The 15,796-nt window shown below is 42.1% G+C and overlaps 1 protein-coding gene across 2 annotated transcripts in view; it reads right to left on the reverse strand.

Annotated features, from left to right (window-relative positions):
- Window positions 1-15,796, reverse strand: part of zfhx3b (zinc finger homeobox 3b) — a 179,486-nt gene that overhangs the window by 21,770 nt on the left and 141,920 nt on the right. For both annotated transcript variants that reach the window (XM_084061696.1, XM_084061695.1), the window contains exon 6: window positions 9,315-9,422. In XM_084061696.1, the coding sequence (XP_083917822.1) occupies window positions 9,315-9,422 (108 nt within the window). The remainder of the gene's footprint in view (window positions 1-9,314; window positions 9,423-15,796) is intronic.

A 15,796-nucleotide genomic window follows, 5' to 3' on the forward strand; every position in this document is an offset into this window, starting at 1 on the left:
GGGCATCGGTAGGGGAGGGGCGGTGCGGCGGGGGTCAGGTTAAACAGGGCTGACCACGCTCCTGCTCCAGACATTAAAATGTCAGGTCCAATCAGGACGGCGGCAGCTGAGCTGATTACCCAGTGGGGGACCTTGGCTTTGGACAGAGCTGGATCTCCCAGAGACACTGGGATCAGCCAGGGAGGACCTATTAGAGTCCAGTCACAGTCAATCCTATTAAACACATCCACCAATAAACAAAGGAAATGTTAAACAAAAGGAACCTCCCATTCGCCTGACATTAACCTCTCAGTCATGACACTGTCCTTGCAACTTCCTCCTCCTCTGACTGAAACTGCAACTCCTGCTCCTCAACTCCACTTCGCTCCACTCCTGTTTTTACTTACTCCTATACTGCCCTCTCAGAGAAAATGGGAGTGTCATCAATAGCAAACATGAGGGTTGATAATTGTTTTATTAGGATTTGACTTGATCTTTCCCATGCCAATATGTGCAATGTACTGCGCTTCCAGTCCAGGGTCTTAATTTATCTATAAATAATATAGAAATGGACCTTTGTGGGTTAATTGAACTCTGACAGTGTAAAGAGGTAACCTAGAACAACCTGGAACAACAATACGTTATTATACCTCTCAATCCAGGGACCCCTTTTGGTGTACAGTAGTTGTTGCTGTATACAGTATATAGCAATTTATTTGAATAAAGTTTTTTAGAAAACTTAGGTCAGGATTTAGAAGGCGTTTTTAGAATCGGTCTCAGGTCTAAATGGGTTAAGAAGGCGTGGTGTAATGCATAGTAAACATGGAGTAAGTAAACACAAGCATCATCTCAGCCTAATGATGAGTGAGATAAAAATGGGTAATTAGAGTGCATGCAAGTCTCTAAATTAACACTCGATTAACACGAGAGAGCTGGAATGAGCAGTTGTTTTACTTGAAGGGGCTGTAGAGCTAAAGTGCAGGAGGGCCAGGTGTGTGTGTGTCTGTCTGTATGTGTGTATTTATGAGAGCGGGAGAGGGAAAGTGAGAGAGAGACAGACTGCCGGTGAGGCTTACTCAGAGCGCATGTCTTTCCTTGTCATGGCCAGTTAGGAGTCCATAAATCTGATCAATCGCTCCCTCTCAAGAATCCCAAAACCCACTTCTGTCACCAACCCCGTGACTAACACCCAGCTACTGTATCCTGTTTTTCCTTGTCAAGTGTGATGAGAAAAAAAAAGAAAGCAACACACCGTAAGCCTGGAGAACATACCAGAACCAATACAGAGAGCAATAAAAATGGCGATTTTTCTTTTTTCTTCGTGCCCCATTCTGCGCAGTCTAACATGGCGCGACCGGGCTGCTATCAGAACATGGGTGTGCACTTGAGCCTACCAAATCTATTAGCAGGGCCCATGACCAGAACATTGGGTCCTGGCGGAGGGGGCTATGCATCTCCTGGGACCACTACAGTAATACATGAGCACTGGCCTCCACACAAGGACAACTTTGCCATCACAAGAGCACAGACATCAACAATGACTGGTCCAGTCCAGAGGTGAACTCTGGGTTTTCTCGCTTAAGTTACACTCGTGGCTTTGCCCCAGGGAGGTTATATAAAAGATCATATGCTATAAATGAACATCAGTTTCTGTGTTTTTCCAATTTTTCTCTCATGAAATTCTACAGTCGCTGCCAGGAAAGTCCATTACACACTTAGGACCGTGTTAGACCCATTAGTGACGTTAGTCCCATCCACATCCCATAGACAGAATACCATGGGTCCCTCAGTGACATTAGTGTCTGTCAGTAGCCTGTCTGTGACACTGACCTCTCCTGCGTTGCCTTCCCAACAACGCCAAACCTCTCCTGACAGATACACAGACCAGGCTTTCATCTGAAAGCACAAAAGGCAAAGTAGCAGAGGGTAAAAAATGTACGAGTCAATTAGGTGATTATTAATTCATAGCCCTTTTCCGTAAACCAGGGGCTTTTGTGCTGTCGAGTCCCGTAAGTGAATTGGACTTTGGCACCTTGTCTCACCTCCCGTAGCTGGGCTGCATTACTCAGACAGGAAAGGGGCTGTCAGCACACTGCCCAGGTCTCTGGAGCAATCACAGCCTTGTTGTGCTTTCAAGAGGAAAAAAGATGGCAGCTGGAGTGAGTGACCGACACGAGACACAACACTGAATTAAAACAACAGGTCCTCTGCCATTGAAAACTTCCACGACCAGTATTGTGTCATCTACTTTGACCGTGTGAAGAGGTATCCATATTGTGGACGATGGGGCTAATTGGGCACACTAAGGTAAGAATGGTTTGAGTGACAATACAACTGCAACAAATAATAATCAACAACTGTGCCCCCTTTAGTTGTTGTTGCATTATGGGCCAAGTACTTTCATGGAAATTATCCTCTGCATTTAACCCATCCCAACCTATTATGAGGAGTGGGAAACTATTGAACAGCACACTGGGAGCAGTAGGGGTTCAGTGCCTTGATCAAGGACACTTCTGGGATCCAACCGGGAACCTATACCGGTTCCCAAATGGCCGCTCCACCTCCTGAGCGACTGCCACTGGAGAAGAAGGTGTGCATGGCAATAGAATCCCATATCCACTGGCAGATGATGGCCAACTGTTGGTGAGGGACTATCCCCTGACAGGCCCAGGAGAGAGAACTATGAGGTCATTGCCATCTCTTAAATCCCAGTCCCTCATTCCGAGTGACCACGTTCCGCATTGGCAGCCTCAAACCTCCGGTCGTAAATACAATAAACCACAGTAGGCTATAGGCTCCATCCATGGCAGGCAGGCTGCATGGTCTTTCTGCCACAACCCTAAACTAGAAAAGCCACTTCCTTCCCATTCCTACAACAGGATTTTGCAGTGTAGGCTCAAATTACACTATACACTGTTGTAGAATTGGAATGTCTCTAGCCCAGTCCAGAATGTCTCCTTCCTTTCTACCTTCAATAAACTGTGTACACATGACAGAGGGCTGCTAACATCTTCCTGATGTTCCACATGACATTTGGGTGTGCACGCACGCACGAAAGCATGCACGCACAAATGCACACGCGAACGCACGCACACGCACACACACACACACACACACACACACACACACACACACACACACACACACACACACACACACACACACACACACTCAGCAATTTCATCATTAGTATAGAAAAGAAATTTCAACTCCTCGTCAAGTCATTCACCTTTAATACATATGCTGGCAATAACCTAATATTATCTTTTCTTCTTCCCATTTGTGTCCACGCTTTTTAATCTACAGCCTTGAGCGACAAAGGGCTGTGTTCCATTTCACCACCTATTCCTCAGGTAATTACTTTGCATCAATTAATTTCAAATATAGAAAATTACAACCAAGGCCTCATACCAAGCACTTCATATTAAAGCTCAATATTGAATAATTCCTCCCTATCCTTGGTGTGAAGGTCTGCCTATATTAAATTAAATTAAACAATAGTTACATGAAAATGCATTGTGTCAAAAAGACAGAGAGACAGGGAGAGAGAGAGAGAGATGGAGAGACACAGAGAGAGAGAGAGAGTGTGTGTGTAGGAGGGAGAGCGAATATTGCATAGGCCTAAAGGCATGGGTGCAGTAAAGGCAAATTTAAAATGAAGAAATTAAAAGGAGATATTAATTAGTGGCAGGGTTATTAATCTTCAGGCGATGGAACAGAAGGCTGACGTGGTGTTCACCTTTAAAGGACACTCCCAGATGCAGCCATAACCCAGGCCCATTAGACTACTGGTGGTAAAACTCATAAATACATGGGCTTTCAGGGAGTTGGCTCGCAAACAAGAACAATTTATGATCTATTATCTTCAAAGACAAAAAGAATTATAATTTGAGGGATGACAAGTGCTCAAAGGACATGATATGAATATGTAAACATTTTTACTACTCTCCCCTGACTTCATGTGATACCGCTTAACAGCCATAACAAATCACCATTACACTGTATGTAATGTTTACTGGTTGCCAGTGGAGTATAACTAGCATTTCATGAAAAGTCTTTTTTTTAAAGAAATAAACTATAGCAGAGATTGTCATCTTCAGATACTTATGATATGTTTATTGCACTTTACTATTAAGTCTAGGTGTTATTTTTTTCATCTTCAACCACATATTGTTGTTAGAATTCAGTCTAGACATCTAGACTGTGCTGTAATTACTAGACATAAACCTATCTTTAGGATTACTGTAGTTTCTGCATCAAATAGTTGGCTTGTCCATTCCAGTGTGAGCCATCTGATTATCAGCACAACACTGACCACGGAGTCTAGCAGGGTATGTGAGCACGGTAAGCAATGTCTCTCTGCTGCATCTAGGGGGTGCTAAACTTCATGTTCATCAAACAGGCTCTAACATCAACAGACTACAGTATCTGACAACAAACACAAAGGCACACATCTTCTGTCTGCAACAGAAATTCCAACGGACACGCACGCACACGCGCGCGCACACACACACACACACACACACACACACACACACACACACACACACACACACACACACACACACACACACACACACACACACACACACACACACACACACACACACACACACACACACACACACACACACACACACACACACACAGATATGGACACGCATCAAACATCCAGCTACTTCACAGTCATTTAATCAATGAGTCTTCTACACATATGGTATTGAAAGGAATCAATTATTGGGTGCTTTGCTAGTGGCAGAAGGTGAATGACCCATGTAGCAATATCATTTTCCCAGCCTTCTCTCAGTCCAACTTCCATAATGTGAAAGGCAGGACAAGGGGCATGGAATAGGAATTATATACATGAAGCTCATTTGCAGAGAAATGCTCACCCTACCCTCTCACACACAAATACATTCATTTACAGCACCTCAATACCAACTCTTCTCATACATTTATGTTAAACATATCAAATCACATTGCAGCCTTGCCACTCTGTCCTTAAGTGTATTAACAATTCCTCTCCCTCTCCTCTCTTTGCTCCACCCTCTCCTCAACATCTCAGAGAATGTACAAATGTTACCAAATGGATATACGGGTCCACTTGGTTAAATGTATACACTATGTGAGTTAAATTGACACTGAAGATTTTACTGTGTACACTCACCAGCCCCCCATCTTTGCCCTCATTGCATCCCTATGCATTCAGTTGTTGCATTAATACACCACCTGCCTTAATAAAAGTATGGATCCTCTCTCTCAGCAGAACCCTGTCCATTTCACTAATGCTGTCTCAGTTAGGTGAACAAAGCTCCCACGGCTGGCCATGTATAAATATTTTATTCCTAACTTTATAAATGGCCCCTTGGATTACTGCAGTGCCAACGCAAACTTTATTGTTCAAACATGTAAGGATTTTTGTATTCTGCCTAAAATTGCAGCTTTACATCTTTCTCTTCCGCCCTTCTCTCTCTGATGATATATAATTATGAAACAGCTGCTATGCATATTATCTGTAGTCTGTGTGCATAGCTATTGTGCATGTTTGCATGCAAGTATTTGTGCACATGTCTGCTCTTTGAGGAAAATGAAAAGCAACAGAATAATGAAGCCATCTTTCAAGATGTGACATGTGGAATACATGTGCATTTTACATAGGCAATCTGATGTATTTCTAAATGATTTTAATGAATACAGAGGAGCTCTGGCACCAGAAAGAAGAAAAATAAGATTGACAGTGGCTTTAAAAAGGAAAAGGAAGGGGGGAAAAGCCTTTCTTCTGTGTTCGCTAATTCCGCCTGTATGACAGTGACTGTCATTTGTAAAGGAACAATGTTGCGGCGCTCTGTTCCAATACTGGCATGACAAGGATGAGAGGGAACACTTCAACACTTCTAATGACGGACCATAGAAGCAGCTCAACATCAGACAGCGCAAGGCTGAGCACCTTTCAGACACTTATTTAAATAGCAGGTTAGCTCTGACGCCTGTACACCAGGAGTGTAGCATACACACACATCAGTGTGTCTATCATGCAGACATATTCAGACAATCATCAACCAAAACAAAAGATCCTCTGTTTACCAAATGCATACTGGGATTTTCCTACTGCCCCCCCCCCCCCCCCTGCCTTCTACACAGGAGATACAGTAAGGTGCACTTCCTTTCAATGGCCACTGTGTCCATCAATCACAACAATGTTAAAAGTATAAAAACGGGTTCCTTCCATTAAGCAGAGTCAGTCTGCTGTACCTTTAGCTGACAGCACAATCTTGCCCCCTCCTCTGCACCCCTACCCCAGCCTCCAACCCACCCACCTTTTCACTGACATCAAACAGAACTCCAGACCTGGTTCCCTAATGCACACGCTATTTTTAACTAAGCGTTTCTAATAAGCTGCTGGGAAGCTGTACATTTTTCATATGCAAGCACATCTCTCCTTTGTGAAAACACAGAAACACACTTATTTGGTGATTAGCGACTGACAGAGGGTAGGGAAGGAACTGAATATGCTTGTATCAAATCGCATGCCTTTCAAAAAAGAGGACTCCTAATGCGAGCCGTCTTCTTCCTGAGCACCACAGGTATGAGTGAATTATTAATCGGCCAGCTCATTTTAATGCTTTTTAAAGTGCTTTATTTTGATGTGCTAAAATATACTTTTAGCCATATTCAGGCAGGCATGCATATCATTATTTCTTCCCATCAAAGAGGAGTGTCGCCCTTTCAAGGAGCACAAACAACTCAGCCTCATTTAAAATAGAACTTCTAATATCAAAGACATTTTACAAAGGCTGGGCTTCAAACAGTGTGATGAACTTTTTTTCTTTTTCTTTTTTGCTGTACTTTGAAAAAAAAGAAAATAATCTTAGGTATGAAAAAGGTCTGAATTGTTTTCCAGCTTTTAACCTGACTCGTGTAAATCAAAACTTCCTTCAGTAACAGGGGGAGTTAGACAAGTGAGACGCAGCATATCCAGGCCTGCAACTGTTACGTGTCAGAATTATCAGAACTCAGTTCCATTGCATAAGGAATGTCTTTGTCAGCATTGTTTTACTGTCAGAGAGATTTCAAATTAATCCTTTAAAATAACAAGGAAAACAACAAATATTTAATTTTGATAACTTGTAGCATTGTGAAAAATAAAATAAAAATTATATTTCATTGGACCCAAGAATGTTATACTCCCACACTGACACTTCTAAAATGTTTTAATCCCTATATTGTACATTTTCATACGACAAATAGCACAGTACAACCTATTCCATATTCCAATTTTCGTCGTTCGAAGTATTGAAAATATTGAAAACAATGTTTTTAATCATTTGGAACTTTTTTTTAAGACAGATCTTTTCTTCTGGGGGTCCCTGACACAAAATATTTTCAGTTGGGGGTCCACAGCCTATTACATATTCATTTGGGGATCTTTGACATGAAAATGTTTGAGAACCACTTTATTAAAAGATGGTATAAACACATCCATAAGTCCTGACAAGACACTGGGAAACACCCTTGCTTTATCAGCTATGTCTCGAGACAAATATAGACGTAATATTAATGTCTACCTTGGTTCTATTGTTACTATTACTGCTACAACCAACAATTCTACCACTACTAACACTGTCATTACTACTGCTATGACTAACTCTTGCTGTAGACAATAATGCTATTAAGATGTTCTGTTAAAAGTAAATAACAACAATAATATTCATTCTAATTATATGAGGCAAAGGGTTTGATATTTAGAATAAGTGAAGACTGTTTGAACACTCAATGCATTAACCATTTAAGCCATATTTCAAAAATAGCAACAACAAAGCCTTGCCAATCTACAAGCTCATAATATGTTGTGATGTGACCTGTTGTGAGCCTGTAGATCTGCTATTTGAAAAAAAAAATGTGTATGTCACTATAGTGAAAAATAGACACTACTTCTATATACTGTTATTACTACTGCCAAATATTCACAAGCGGTAACGTACATGTGCAACACGTATGTTAACATACATCAATCATGGCTTGTTCTAAGGTTAGCCAAAACTCAAATGTCTACTGCCTTCATCTTTAGGCCCACTCCCTCCATGGAAACCAACACCTGCACCTGTTATTACAACAGACCATGAAGAAGAATATACCCATCTGATCACATTTAACATCAGGTGTGTGTGTGTGTGTGTGTGTGTGTGTGCGTGCGTGCGTGCGTGCGTGCGTGCGTGCGTGCGTGCGTGCGTGCGTGCGTGCGTGCGTGCGTGCGTGCGTGCGTGCGTGTGCGTGCGCGTGCGTGTGTGTGTGCGTGCGTGCATGTGTTTGCATGTGTGGTAGGGCTGGGCGATATGACTTTAAATCAATATCACAATTATTTCAAACTTTTACCTCGATTATGATAAATGAACGATTAGTTAAAAACACGATTCTAAGGTTGTACATCAGCTATTTTCGCTATTTTTGTACACCACCATTGTACAACAAAGTGTAATTCAGGATTAAGTGATTAATCAGACAAATCGATTTAGTCGAATATAAAACATCTATTAGAATGTTTTCGATTCATTGATATATAAGAAAAAAACTGCTTCTTGAATAGTAAATTAACCTACATGAGTAAGATTAAAGCTCCTTACACACCGGAGGCGATTTTTTCATGCGAATAATATGTTTTTTTTTAAAAACCTTATAAAGTCAATGCAAGCTTCCATGGAGCGAAAAAGCGAAGCGAAAAAACGTCTTTTAATTATTAGGGACGAGTCCGAATTTTGCGTATATTCGCATAATCGCCGGTGAGTAATGACCTTTAGACGATTATTGGTTCTAAATATCGGTTTCAATATAATTTTGGTTAATTGCACAGTCCTACCATCTGATCACAGGTGTTTGTTTCTGTCACAAACAATAATTGAATATTTGCGTGCGTGCGTGCGTGCGTGCGTGCGTGTGTGCGTGTGCGTGGTAAAGTTGGGACAGAGCAATCCTATCACAGGCTGAGTGGCCCTCTTTCTGTATTCCCCACTAAAAGTAGACAAAACATGAGTCACATGTCACCTGACCAGATTATCTAAATTGACAATTTAGCCTCACTGATCTGATGGGATTTGATGAGTGGAAACCCACAGCAGGAAACAGCAGCCTTAAAATAAAAAATAAAAACTAGAATTGGATTTGTGGAGTTCTGAGGGAGCCTTATTACTTAAAGGGACTCTCAATATTTTTTTTATAAAATGTGTATAATTACATTAGACAAAAGGCCTGCTGCTGTACAGCACAAATCAGGTGCAGTGCCTTGTGCTTCCTCAGGGCGGTGTTCCCTAAATGTGTGGAGTGTAAATATAGGGGCTTACCTGTCCCTTTGGAGAGCTCCTTCTCCCCCCCACACTCCCTGTCTTTGGTTTGGTCCTCCTGGTCTGTGGTGGTCTCACTGGCAGCCTCCACATCCTCGCTCAGCTCGCCTGGAGGGGGAGGAGAGGATGGGATATGTAAATCACCACGCTATCAGAATTGGTGGAAGCACTTAAAGGGACGGGAGCGTTTTTTTTCTATAGGAGGCTCTGCAACAATTATATTCACTGACACGCAGTTACAAGGTTAGCAGACAAAGAGGGCGGGATCTGCTTTCTGCCCCGTGCGCTGCCCGGTCACCAGTGAAGCATTTTGAAAATCAGTTTGATTACAATAATAAAACATTACACACACACACATTACACACTTATACACTGTAAAATCCTGAGAGTTCATTTTACTCCGAGAGCATTCAAATGGAACCAAATGGACCACGTATGGGTCAATTTACACTGGAGGATTTTACTGTGTAGATAATGTACTGTAAATGCATACAGAATAGCATAATATTAATAATAATACATTTTGAGAGGTGCCCAAAAGTTATAATTCTTCATTTATTCAAGACCATGACACAAATATCTTTATGGCTTCCTGTGTTTAATATGGACATAAAACTACAGAAAACCACACACATGTGGTGAATACATACACACATTTTCCAAAGCGGTTTGAAGTATGCAGACAGGAAAAATAATTGTGCGAGTGGCATGTTTCTAGAGAAAGACCTTATGCCAGACCTCTCTATCTCTCATTCCACCTCTCTCTTGTACACACGCACGCACGCACGCACGCACGCACGCACGCACGCACGCACGCACGCACGCACGCACGCACGCACGCACGCACGCACGCACGCACGCACACACCTTCTCCCTCTCTCCTTCACACACGAATACACACACATGCACAGTCTCGCTTGCTCTGCCTCATATACAGGAACACACGGGCGCACACGCACACACACACACACACACACACACACACACACACACACACACACACACACACACACACACACACACACACACACACACACACACTTGCCCTCATGCATTACTGTCCCCAGCTGCTGGGTTACTTACCGATACAGGGCTCATTTCACCTCTACTAGCCTACTATTGCAAAACAAAAATCATAAATATTTAAAACTTTCAGAGCCACAATTCATTTTATTTCTTATGCCGAGTCAAAGGCAGAAATCCCCTGTAACCACCTTAAAAGCCTCAGCTCGATATATCAGGCCATTTAGGAGCATTGAAGTCCAAACAATGGGTATCCAATAATGCCATTTGTAAGTAACACTCAGAGGAAAAGATAGCAAAAACAGATAATAAAAAGGGCATCAATCTTCTTTATTTCTCTCCAGTGCCCCCTGAGCATCCTCTTTGCCTGTTAAGTTTGTTTAAAAGTAGTGGGACCCGCATGCTACAGCATTGATTTGACAACAGTAAACTGGGCTTCAGTCAATAAGTCCTATCAGTTATTACACAAGTCAGCTAATTCTCAGCAAATGTACTTAAATGCTCTTTTGAAAATGCTTTCATGCTCAGGTCTCTACTCTATGAGCTATTGATATATTGACAATGCTACAAGAGCTACTGAAATATCCTGTTCAAGTATTCAGCCCTGCAGTCAACATACATCTGATCTCTGTTCACCACTTGACAACCCACAGCCTAAACCACTTTTACCAGCTTACTTATCCTGAACACACACTGTGTAGCCCTTTAGTTATGAAACATTTGATTATATATATATATATATATATATATATATATATATATATATATATATATATATATATATATATATACACATACATACATACTGTACATACATATATGTGTGTATGTGTGTGTGTGTGTGTGTGTGTGTGTGTGTGTGTGTGTGTGTGTGTGTGTGTGTGTGTGTGTGTGTGTGTGTGTGTGTATATATATATATATATATATATATATATATATATATATATATATATGTATATATATATATATATATATATATATATATATATATACACACACACACATACACACAGTATACGTAGATAAATACATTTTTTATTATAATATTAATAAGTATTATTGTCAATATCACAAAACAGTTGGGTCACTTGAGATCTCAACCGCTAGACAATTTCTATATAAATGATATATATTTTATATATATTTATTTTTAATATAGTCCAGAAATATTAACAAACCTCTTGTTCTCTTTTCATGACAAATGTTCTTAAATAAATCCTTTCTAAATTTTTGTATTAGATGAACTGATGTTTTCAAAGTACAGTATACTGTGTGTCCCGAAGTAATTTCACACTTTGACTTGTAATGGCTGATTGAGCAGAGGTTGTACTATCATCAGAGATGTTTCAAATACATATTACAAATAATTGTATTAATCTTGTCAAAATTCTAAACACTACCCAACATCAAACACCTTTTATATTGCTTGCAAAGAGAAGTGTAACAACCCTCTTTTCCTGCCTGTTGCTATGAGAGGTCTAGGAAACAGCTCTGTGAACAGGATGATTGCTATATGGATTATGCTGTTAGGCATTATTGCTAGAAGCCAATGGTGATCCTGTGTTTAAATAAAGGTATTTAAGAGGGATAACTGGCTCCTGGTATAAAGTACATTTAAGACTTCCCCGGATCCCGCTTGCATGAATACATTTTATTCTCTTATTTTTGACCATGTTTCTATTATGTTTCCAAGGCAACCCATGGTTTCCATCGAGTGTAGTCCATCCTGTGCTGGCGAGGCAATCCTAAACCATCGCCCGGAAAACCAGAGATCTGCTGCCCGAGTCCCAAAATCCCATTTAACTCCAGCCTGTATAAATCTAGACAACTCCCAGAGAATTAGGGTACCATACAGCTGCATGAGGGCTCAGATTACAAAATAATCCCCAGGTAAATTTTTTCACCCCTAAAAAGGGGGCTCGTGTCATATTTTAGCTGTGTGACACATGTAGGAGATTTTAAACGTGCTTCTCTTTTGTGTTTTAACGCGGTCATGATCTGCAGCCAACATCTTTACACTATTTAATGTCACTGAATACATCCCAGTATTTTGCAGGGATTTCACGCTGACCCACAAACCCCCTCGCCCCCCCCCACCGCACACATGCACGCTCCTGTAGAATGCACACTCACACACACACACACACACACACACACACACACACACACACACACACACACACACACACACACACACACACACACACACACACACACACACACACACACACACACACACACACACACACACACACACACACACACTTTTCACTCCCTCATGTTTGCAACACTTCATTTAGGTTTTTAATCAAGATGTATGACACCACCAACACACACTGCACATGCAGCACCCCCCATAATGTATGCAGAAATGCAGACATTTAATTTCAGGAGCGGCACTACATCTTTAAGTGGCAAATGGGTTTGCCTATTCCTCATCTCATCTCCGACGGTATTACACAATGATTAAAGCCAGGGCCGGCCATAATTAATGAAAGGTCATGAGTGGCCTAAGAGTAAGGATGCAAATGGAAGGACACTAAAACTGTAGTCATAGATTAACTCTGGAAATAGATGGGGGAGAAACACTCAAAGCTATGGCATTAGGCCATTTCCATCCTAAATCCCATGGATGTAAAGGACAAAGGACATAGCCTGAAGGTTGTCTTCTAATTAATTGTCTTCATTAACTGTCCTACTACTACAATGATACGAAGCAGTTCCATTAATCTAATCATGCAAGCTGAATAAGCCCACTGCAGACACAGAGATTACACTCATCTGTTATGACCATATAAATATCAGCCTTCCTCTGCCAGTCACTCAGCAGGGACAGTCCACGGGCCCTGTGTTCTGGCATCACACACGCACGCACACACACACACACACACACATGCCACGCACGCAAACGCTGTGCAAGCACCCACGTGCACCATCTACGAGCTTATACCACACTCTCCATCTTGCCTTCTGCCAGCATGTAAGTGCAGGGGCTTAATCACACCCATAGGTGTCACCCTATACAAGCTGGGAGAGAGCGATGTACTCACACATTAATGGGGATATGGGGGGGAACAGACAGAAACACACAGAGGGAAGGGAGAAAAGAGCAGAGGAAGAAATATGTGGAGATGACAAAAGCAGATGCTACGCAGGAAGCGTCCGGTGAAGATGAGACTCTGAAGACAGTGAGATTACCTTCAGATGAGAGAGAGCAGCCTTCCTTCCCCCTGAAGAGCAGTGATTACACTAATGCTAATCATACTGACAGGCACAAACGGCCAAATAAATAATGGATGGTGACCACTGCACTTTCCAGTACTTCTTTCCCAGACTGTACCGTAGAGTAAAAGTAAGTAAGTAATAATAGTCACTCCAGATATCATTCACTAAGTCAGGCTCCTCCTCCAATCTAAGCCTCAGCAGAATACAGGGTTATGATGACGCTAACTGCTTCTTTTTAAGAACACACAAATGTACTCCTACCTGAGAATAGCTCCAGTGCTCCCCAAACAATAGTGAGCCTCTGTTCTCTTCTTTTGCATGGATGTCTCTCTCTCTCTCTCTCTCTCTCTCTCTCTCTCTCTCTCTATCTCTCTCCCCTTCTGTCCCTCTCTATCTCTCCCTCTGTCTCTTTCATGTTCAGCCAGTAACACTGTCCTGTGCTCTTCTCTCTTCTCTCGGTCCTGGAGTACCAGCGAGGAGGTGCTGAGCGAGCGGCGCCTCTCCTTTCTCCCCAGCCCTGGAGTACCGGCAGTGGGGGGGCTGAGCTGAGCTGGGCTCCTAGTCAGTGCTCTATAGCGTGGAGCTGTGCGTCCGTGCTCTCATTACTCTCATTATGATTATTGAGGCTGTTGTTATCATTTTTAACCAGGTGCCACAGACAGCAGCGTACCGTAAATCACAAGGAGGACGCGTCCCCCCCAGCGCCCATCCCGGGACGGACAGCTTCCTTTTCTTTAACGCTGCGCTGTCGGATAAAAAGCAATCTTATTTCACACCTCACAGACTCTATCTTTCTCCCCTACTTCTTTTCTTTTAAAAAAATCCCCCTCCTGTACCCCCCCCCCCCCCCCTCCCGCCCCCCAAATCATCCTTTGCACCCCTTCCTCATATCAAAGCTGGCCTGACTCTGGACTGGGGGGGTGTCAAATGAAAGTGACAGGAGGCTAGCATGGGACAATGGGACACAGGCCCCCACGCTGGGGGCTTTCATGCATTGTCCGCTCCCCATATCAGCACCTCTGCGGCCCATACGCAAGACCACAACCCCCCCCCCCCCCCCCCCCAAGCCTTGAAACATAGCACACATGAAAACACTCCCGCTCATCTACCCCTTCTTGTGCACTGCAAAATCTGAGAGCCAAAAAATGCTTAGAGTTAACTAGGGGTGTGCCGATATATCGTCCCGCGATATATCGCGATACGTTTTCGCGACGATATGTATCGTTTTGGGAAAAAAAATATCGTTTTTGATCTTTTTTTTTTTCATAATAATCAGGCATGCAAACGGCCCCGAAGTGAAAAGAGTGACAACATGTTTTTTTTTCGGGTCAGGTGTCATACTATTTGGATTCAAAACGGCTATTGTAGCTGAAAAGCTACAAGTTTGCATGTCTGAATAATGCAAAAACAGAATTATTTGTTTGCATTTTCTTTTTTTCTCCTCCATATATTTTCATAATAAAAAAAGTGCGTATCGTATCGTATCGAAATCGTATCGAAGTTGTGAGCCAAATATCGTATCGTATCGTTTCGTGAAATTAGTGTATCGGCACACCCCTAGAGTTAACCACTTAAGCCCTATATACTTTGTTGAACGACTAGTAGTGAAAATAGCTTGTAGCTTGTGGATCACAAGCTCGCAAAGCGACGCGTTGTGTGCTTGTAGATGCGCTATTTTCACTATTTTTTAAAATATTTTGACAATCTTTGCCATTTTCTTTTGAATAATCAATCAATTAATCAATCAATCAATCAATCAATCAATCAATCTTAAATTAGCACTCAGGATTTCAGTGGACCCAAGCCTTAGCCGTCACCCCCTGTCTTGATGAGACGTCTGTCAGAAAGCCATGAGTGAGCAAAACACAGCCCACCCCCTGACCAGAGAACCAGCATGGAGCACCCTGACCAGAGAACCAGCACGAAGCACCCTGACCAGAGAACCAGCATGAAGCACCCTGACCAGAGAACCAGCACGAAGCACCCTGACCAGAGAACCAGCATGAAGCACCCTGACCAGAGAACCAGCATGAACAACCAGTAAACCAGTAAACCAAAGCACAGACGACACAACCAGCAAACCATACATTACAGAGTACAACACAAGCGCCAATAAATGCATTAAATACATATAATCCTCATGCATGTAAAACCATTTTAATGTATATCAGTGTGGTTCTGAGGTAATTGAAACTAAAATTGAAATGTAATTATAACCGCAAATATTGTAAATA

This window comes from Gymnoscopelus microlampas (assembly GCF_963454915.1).
Source record: "Gymnoscopelus microlampas genome assembly, chromosome: 1".
NCBI classification, from domain to species: Eukaryota; Metazoa; Chordata; class Actinopteri; order Myctophiformes; family Myctophidae; genus Gymnoscopelus; species Gymnoscopelus microlampas.